This window comes from Medicago sativa, chromosome 5 (assembly GCF_051527215.1).
Source record: "Medicago sativa cultivar Bolivia chromosome 5, Bolivia_mono, whole genome shotgun sequence".
Taxonomy (NCBI): domain Eukaryota; kingdom Viridiplantae; phylum Streptophyta; class Magnoliopsida; order Fabales; family Fabaceae; genus Medicago; species Medicago sativa.
In genome coordinates, this window is record NC_140753.1 from 49,506,659 (window position 1) to 49,515,364 (window position 8,706).

The following is an 8,706-nucleotide window of genomic DNA, read 5'->3' on the forward strand; positions in this document are numbered from 1 at the left end:
CCTTAACCATTGTCTTTAGAGCATTGGTTAACAAAACCCAAAAATTAATTGCAAATAAAAAATTCAAATTGGTGGAGTTAAATTTGAATTCTTTATAAATTAGGTATAATCTAACCAATCAATAATCATTCGGTCCTAACCATGGAAAAAAAAAATTGAACAAGTTGAATTGGCTTGAATTGAATTAGATCTTCAAACTCATCTCTTCGTTGTTCTGTTTCACACTACCCTTACACACCAACCGAATATTATAAAGCACAATCCTATGCATCTTACGCGTACTCACAAAAACTGCCTCGCTGGCATCCCCATGTCTCTCAAAACAATCCATTTTGACAAAAGACAATTCAACTTCAACATTTAACTCCTAGTCAAAGTCCCAAACTCCCAATTTCTCAACCCATCAAGATTCCTAAACCATCAAGATCCCATTCCATCAACCAAAAATAAAACAACATAGACGTTCATTTCAAGTTTCGACCATATGAGATGAAATCAGAAACATTAACACTTATTTTGGTGAACCTAGCTGGAATAATGGAAAAAGCAGACGAGTCATTACTCCCCGGTGTATACAAAGAAGTTGGTGCTGCTCTTCATACTGACCCTACAGGACTCGGTTCACTTACTCTCTTTCGATCCATTGTTCAAGCTTCTTGTTACCCAATTGCCGCGTACCTCGCCACGCGTCATAATCGTGCTCATGTTATTGCTCTTGGTGCTTTTCTTTGGGCTGCTGCTACTTTTCTTGTTGCCTTCTCCTCCACTTTCTTTCAGGTAATGCATAAAATTGTTTCTTTCCCTTCTATCCTTCTCCAAAGGGATTGACTCTATGGTAGATTGAGTTTCTTTTCCTTCTATGGTTTTCCTTTCTTCATATATTGCATAAATTCTATTTTCGATTCTTAATTTCAAGTCCACATAAAAGCTTATCTTTTGTTAGTAATTTAATGGATTAGAACAATCGATGCAAGACACGACCAAATTAACTTACGAAAGACGGATTTGAAAAACCAAAGTGAATAGCATGAGATGCACTTGGGTTTGTTTTTGTAGGTTTGATAGATTCCGAGACTATTGTGACACTGCCTCACACAATGAAGTACCAAAATGGTTGTCTACTTTCTCAGTAGTATGGTTGAGAAAAAGGCAACATTAAAGAGAGAGAAAGTTGGGGTAGCACCTATAGTAGAAAAGATGGTAGAAACTAGACTTAGGTGGTTTGGGCATGTAGAGAGAAGACCTGTCGATTCTGTAGTAAGGAGAGTTGATCAGATGGAGGGGACTCAAATCACAGGTGGTAGAGAAAGACCTAAAAAAACTATAAGAGAAACTATCGAAGGATGGGTCTAGAGATTAATAAGTTGGATAAAAATATTGTTTTTGATAAACACTATGGCGTCGTTTGATTCATGTATCCGACCTCACTTAGTGGGATAAAATTTGGTTGTTGTATGGTTGAATAGTTCCAATTTAGCTACTATTTTGAAATGTTAATAATTTAGGGATTCAGTTGACATCTTACAATTTCAGGGATTAAATTGGTGATTATCTTGTTTGTTATACAACTGATTGAATTCAGTTTGAATTTTGAAGTCAATTGTATTTTAGGTAGCAGTTTCGCGAGGATTAAATGGGATTGGTCTTGCGCTTGTAACTCCTGCAATTCAGTCCTTAGTTGCAGACTCTACTGATGATAACAATCGTGGCATGGCTTTTGGATGGCTTCAACTAACTGGAAATCTCGGTTCAGTTGTTGGTGGCCTCTTCTCAGTGTTGATAGCTCCAATAACAGTCTTTGGTATCGCTGGTTGGAGAATTTCATTTCATATTGTTGGATTAATAAGCATTATAGTTGGCACTTTAGTTTACATCTTTGCCAAAGATCCACATTTCGAAGATAAGGGCACGCTTGCAAAAGATAGCAACCAAGTTCCAAAGGAAACATTTTGGTCTGGAGTAAGAGATTTGTTTCAGGAAGCCAAATCGGTTACTAGGATTTCGTCTTTCCAGATAATTGTTGCACAGGGTGTTACTGGCTCCTTTCCTTGGTCGGCTTTGTCGTTTGCGCCGATGTGGTTAGAGCTGACTGGCTTTTCACATGCAAAAACTGCTTTCCTCATAGCTTTGTTTGTGGTTGCAAGTTCTGTTGGCGGTTTGTTTGGTGGTAAGATGGGAGATATCCTTTCAAGGCATCTTCCAAATTCAGGGAGGATAATTCTTGCACAGATAAGCTCCGGATCCGCGATCCCCTTGGCAGCGATTCTTTTGCTGGGTTTACCAGATGATCCATCTACAGCATTGTCACATGGTTTGATGCTTGTCATTTTGGGGCTCTTTATATCTTGGAATGGTCCTGCTACAAATAAGTATGTATTTCTACGTAATCTGTTTTTGATCTGTTTGCTTGATCACTTTCCCAATCCCAATTCATTATCCTAAATTCGTTTAGTAGTTTCCAACTTGCCATGAACATTTTTCAAATACTTTTTGCAACTTCCAAGTTTTTTTAGAAGATTAATAATTGAGAATATATATTGATCAATGCTTGTTGCAATACATTGGTGGTCACTCATTATGAAACACATGTTGAATTTTGTTTATCAATTAAGTTTTTCAATGATTACATAATTGTTTGGTTTTCACAGATTTTTTGAGTATTTTTGTTTACTTTGTGGCATTATACAACCAATTATGTGTGTACATATGGAAGAAATGAAGCATACAGCTATGTGGTTGTAATAGAGCTTCTTCAAGTTTATATGTTTGTGCATAATTTAATTGGTTAAACTTTGTGGGCATTAGTCCAATTTTTGCAGAGATAGTTCCAGAGAGATCCCGGACAAGTGTGTATGCATTAGATCGGTCTTTTGAGTCTATACTATCATCTTTTGCTCCTCCTGCAGTGGGAATTTTGTCTCAGCATGTTTACGGGTATAAGCCTATTCCCAAAGGATCTAGTGCATCTCAAGAGATTTTAACAGACAGAGAGAATGCTTCATCATTGGCAAAGTCTCTTTACACAGCAATAGGAATTCCAATGGCTCTATGCTGTTTAATCTATTCATTTCTTTATAAGACCTATCCGAGAGACAGAGAAAGAGCTAGGATGGAGGCTTTAATAGAATCGGAGATGCAGCATATTGAATCAGATGGGTTAGTCGTAGATAAGTCCGAGGAATTGTCTATTGGAGATTATGATGGTGATGGTGCTGATCTTGATGATGAAGAAAATATATTGCTCTACAGACAGTTGACATTCTCCAACTTAGCTGATTAGTTAATTCAAAAGTTTATAGAGAAGAGAGAAAAATTTCATGTTTGCTTAGCGGTGGAGAATTTTTTAGAATGACATTTTGATCAATTTTGGCATCAACCAAACATGAATTGTAATAGAACAAACAGTATAAACCATAGTTTTTATCTTTCACCTCCATAGTTTTATCTTTCACTTATGAGGGAGGAGTTTTTGTTGTATGTAATTCAATTGTGTACAGTGTTATACATAGGATGACAATGTAAATTTATATGGTCTGGCTAATGTAATTGACATTCTGATTGTTTAAATCTCTTGTATAGTATAAATGTTCTTTCATAACGCTCAGGTGGAGGATTTGATTCTTCTGATGGCTGAGCATATAACACTGTCAATTGATTCAGTTTTCTAAAAAAGTAAAGAACTTCAGCAATGATTTATTGTAGAATCTGAATATAGCCTATCAATTAGATAATTCTGATCTAGTCACAACTATGGGTCTTTGTCAGCCACCGTCGACTTGTCTTTGGCCGCCAGTGTCGCATTTCCTTCTCCAAATCACAACCCTGAAATTGCAGTTCTGCAGCCGCAATCTCAGTTTTGTTGCCAGAATCCCAACACTTCTGTAAGTTTCAGCAAATATCTATTCCAATCATTTTTATACACTTTTTTCTTTATTTACTAATTTGTAGATTCCTTTATATAACAGGAAATTGTAAGAGACTTCTTTGAGGTATGTATAATTTTGGCTTTTATTATTTTGATCTGGACCTCTGATTTCTTTTGATGCATTACATATGGAAACACAACTATTTCACATTTCTTTCTCTCCAGTGTTGTTTGGTTGCTTCTCTGTAAGTGTGTTAGTGTTAGTGTTTGAAGTTTGTTGTGTCTTAATTTGTTTGAGTTTGAACTTAATGAACATTGTGGAATGTGAATTTCTGTTTTTTAGTATTAATCTAATGAGAAGATTTACTTTTTCTGGAATATATAATAATGTTAATTGCAAGAAAGCATAGAATTGGCAACACTTAGTCTTGTTCGTGTTGAAACCAAATTCAATTGTTTTTGCATTCCCAACTATTAATTTTATTATGATTGATAAACTTACACTACCATGACTCTGATGCATCCTGTTAGTGTTAAGGACCAACTTTTATGTGCTCTGTATGTGAAATTCTACTTACCTAAGCTTCTATCTGTTTTGATTTTATAAACTTGCTGCAATAGGCATAGTTTACAAGTTTGTTCACTTGCTAAAAAATATTTGATTTGCCAATGGTTCAGAATAATGCAGCACCTATGTAGAGTTGCCTTTATTTTGGTCACCAAAATTTGCTAGATGTTTACACTAATGTTGTCAAATTAGAGCTTGTGTGTTCCTACCCAATTAATTTGGTTTTCCAGTAAATTCTTGTAAATATCAAATGAATGTGGCACTTACAATTTGGTGGTGGCAGGAGTCCATTAGACAAGGTTTGGTCTCAGTTGCTATAACAATAACCTGTGTACTATATATGAAGTAATTTGGTGAGTAGCTGGGGAGTGTTTTGGAGGTTGAGAAAGTGTAGCTTAATTTGAAGTTGGCTCTAACAAACAAGGTTGTCAAAATCGGAATTTTGTTTTGCAAAATCGTAAATCATAAAATCGCAATCAAAATCGAAGGTATTTACTCTAGGACTTTTGTAAAATCGATTTATGATTGAATTTTTTTTTTTTTTGAGAGGATATATGATTGAAAAATTGTTAATCGTAAAATCGCAACCAAAATCAATGGATTCTACTAAAACAAAAACAATGCAAAATATATATTATAAATTGCATATTGTCATAAATGACTCAAAGTTCAAAATTTACAAAATACATATACATAAATGACTTAAAGGCCGGATATTTTTTTGTAGTCTTAATAAACAACCTAAACAAAATACTTAATGACAAATCCTAGATGCCTCACAAAATACTTCATAAGTGAGTATGTGGTTATTAAGTTTCAAGGCAAAGACTAGAACAAAATACTAGGCGAAACCTATATGCAATAATAAATCAAGAAGATGAGAAGCCTAGGCAAAACCTATATGGATGATGGATTGAAGATGAAACAATGATGTTTTTTTTTTTTTGGTGGCCGGGGTTCAAACCACGGACCTTGCATGTATTATGCATGAAACAATGATGGATTGAAGGAAAGGATGATAGGTTGAAGGAAAGAGATAATATAGTTAGGTTTAGTTCATTTTGAACTAGATGAACCGTGATGAGGAAGTGTGGTGTGAAGTGAAAGAATGAAAAAATTGGCCTTTTTGGTATTTATAGAATCGGGTCATGGGTACAAATCGTGTCATTTGATGAATCGGGTCAAAAGTTGTCCCGTATCAAAAAATTGGACAATCTTTCAAAATCTTTGAAAATCCTGTGATTATGAACGGATTTCATGATTTTGTGCAATTTTGATGCGATTTTGCTAAGATTTTGCCTGTTTTAGGCTTCTGCTATGAATTTGAGTTGTTGAAGTTAAGTAAAGTCGTAAAATCCTAGATTGTGACTTATATCGCAATCTTAACAACAATGCTAACAATGACAATGGGGGCATAATATATGAGGGCATAATATATGACTGTCTGCATAATTATGCACGTGGGAATTAATGCCTCGTTAAAACCTTTTCCAAACCTTCCTTTGTTCCAGGTGACTACCAATTTTAAAGCATGCAATATTGCATTAGTTGATGTTAATAAACGTTGGTTCAATGGTCCCTGGCTGAGCAAATGTTCCAATTGACTTGCCAATTTCCGAGAGGTGTTGTATATGTTATTAACATTTTTGGACTTGTCCTCGTGAGCTTAGCTTAGTTGGTAAAGACAATGCATAATATATGCAAGGTCGAGGTTCGAACCCCAGACACCACAAAAAAAAAAAATTGGACTTAATATTTTTCTTTGATTCTTCGAGATATAAGGCGTGAATTCCTTATTCCCATCTCATGCAGAGTTGGCTGATAGGCTGAGAGTGCACGACTACGTCAGTTTTAGTATAATAGATTGTCGAATTCACATAGACCAATTTACAAGTACCGCTATTTATCGTTTCTTTGTTTATATAAGGCAAATCTCAAAAACAATTTGTTTCGCACGTAAAATTAAAATAATGAATTTAATATAATAATAACGAGAGCCTGGAATGTAGTTTTCGTCGACCGTTGATACTCACAAAACAATACTTTTATAATTAAAACAAGATAATTTTCTTCACGGAAAAAAAATTAAGTTAAAGATACCTCTTACTCAAACGTAAGCGGTGCCAGAAATCGAACCTTATAATTGAACGCTTTCGCGTGGTACGAATTACAACTTCGAAGTCTTGTGTTGACTTTTCAAGACCCTTATTTTTATACCTTTTTGCTATGATAAATTCCAAGACCCTTATCTTTCTTTTGAATTTGAGCACTTTGTGCAGAGATGCATTTTTTTTTCCTTTTTGATTTTTCAAGGTGTAACCATTACTGATCCCTTTATTTATTTTTCGCTTATATTCATCGACAAACATACTTAATGTATGACTATAGATGGTGTCCAAATGGATATATAAACTAATTGAGGACTACTAAAAAGCATTAATTCAAGACTATGGCACAATGGTTATTTATGCTAGGATCCATATTCGGGAGACTTTAGGTGTTGGAGAAATTTCCCCCAGAATCCTTTAATCCTTAACCTCTCTACCTCTAAAACCTTTATACTTTCTAAGTGATTGAGTCGGAATACCAAGTAATAAAGTTAAGTATCATATCGTATTCATAGGGATTGTCCTTCCAACTAGGCAATTTGTGTTCCTTACTTGGGAACAATTAAAATAAATAAAACAATAAAAGATAAAGGGTAAATTGGTGTTGTAATTTGATATGTTTGCAACAGGGCAAGATTTCTCTGTTTTAATTGCAAAATGTTAGTGGCGGTTAGGATACTTTGAATCCCCTCTATTTATTTGTTGAAATTACTTGACAGTCAAGTCTTACTCAACGTTTTCTATCTAAGTGACGAGTTCGTGGGGTTTTACTATACCCACCAGCTGTCAAGTCACACATGCTGATCACAAGGGTAGGTACGTGTAGGGTCTTCCTCTCTTAGAGGTATGAGTTCATTTCCCTCCGACTGTCAGTTCCAACCATTACACCAGAGTTTCTACGAGTTTCAGTGTTTAGGGTTGTCAGTCTTGTAAGGAGATACACTTACACACGTAGAGGTACATGCAGGTTCTTACGTTTGAGAGGTAATTGAAACAATAACGGATATTAGGGTTCCTAAATTCTTAGTTTCCTAAAGGTACTCTCGTCTATTGAATCTTAGAAGGACATCAACACACTCTCCTTCTCGGTAGTTCCACAAACGGAAAACCCTATTTGGCCTACCTTACCAAGGAAGAAAGAAGAATGAAGTGACTGGGCTGATTTAAGTCATGAAGTCACCTGTTTCGCTAATTACCGTATTCGTTATCTTAGTTACTTCTCGATTCAGGCAGGTATTCACGAATATTAGATATGTCACCTCCCTAAGTAACTTTATCTCAGGGTTATTCGCTTCAGAGGAGACAATCTTACGCACGTCAATAAAATTAAATATGATTAAAAAAATAAATGAATAAAGACTTTAAATTAAATGAAATATCCAACAAACAAAATATAGTTCATCTTAGAACTCTAGCCTAAAAGATTTAATTACCAATGGTAACTAAAGACAAATTATAAAAGAAATAAAACATACCCTAGAGACTCGGAATGATGAGAGAACTTCTCCCTTAAAGCTTCAAGTGATTGCCTTCCTCTTAAACTGCTTCGTTCTGAATGAGAAATTATGAATGAAATGTTTGGTATTTATAGGAAAAGTTTTCACCTGAAGTTGAGCTAAAAAAACGAGTTTTTTCCACTTAAGTCAAAAATAAGTTCTAACCCAAATTTCTATAAATGTGAATCAAAGAATATATCTAATTGGGAATTTTGAATAAATAATGCAACTAGAATATTTTATACTCATATCCTATTGTAAATGATTTTATACATAAAAATTCCTACTATGAGTTCAGCTTTTGCAAAACTATGCCATCTCCCTGATTTTGTATTACTTTGCTATGTTCCAACTATTTTATTTATTTTTACTTTACCCTTTCTATCATCAAAGGTTGAAATTTAATTAAAAATAATGATTGTAATGATTAAAGTTTTTACGTTTTCTTTTAGTAAGTGTGCTAAAGGAATAAATGCAACACATTGATTTACTTAAGAGACATTTAATCATCATTCAAATATTAGGGAGGCTTGTTTACAACTTTATAAACGTTAAATTAATATTTTTATCAGAAAATCATTCGCTTTATATACTATAAAGTGATCAAAAAATATTATGTTTGGTACATGCAAAGAGAGAAAAATATGGCTAAAACTTTCGAGTTTGTGT

At 34.4% G+C, this 8,706-nt stretch overlaps 1 protein-coding gene across 1 annotated transcript; it reads left to right on the forward strand.

The window, feature by feature from the left end:
- Positions 1–349: 349 nt before the first annotated feature.
- Positions 350–3,567, forward strand: LOC146922673 (uncharacterized). Its single transcript, XM_085715479.1, has 3 exons — positions 350–777; positions 1,612–2,369; positions 2,806–3,567. The coding sequence occupies exons 1-3, from the start codon at positions 490–492 to the stop codon at positions 3,278–3,280; spliced, it is 1,521 nt and encodes a 506-aa protein (XP_085571605.1). The 5' UTR covers positions 350–489; the 3' UTR covers positions 3,281–3,567.
- Positions 3,568–8,706: the final 5,139 nt, after the last annotated feature.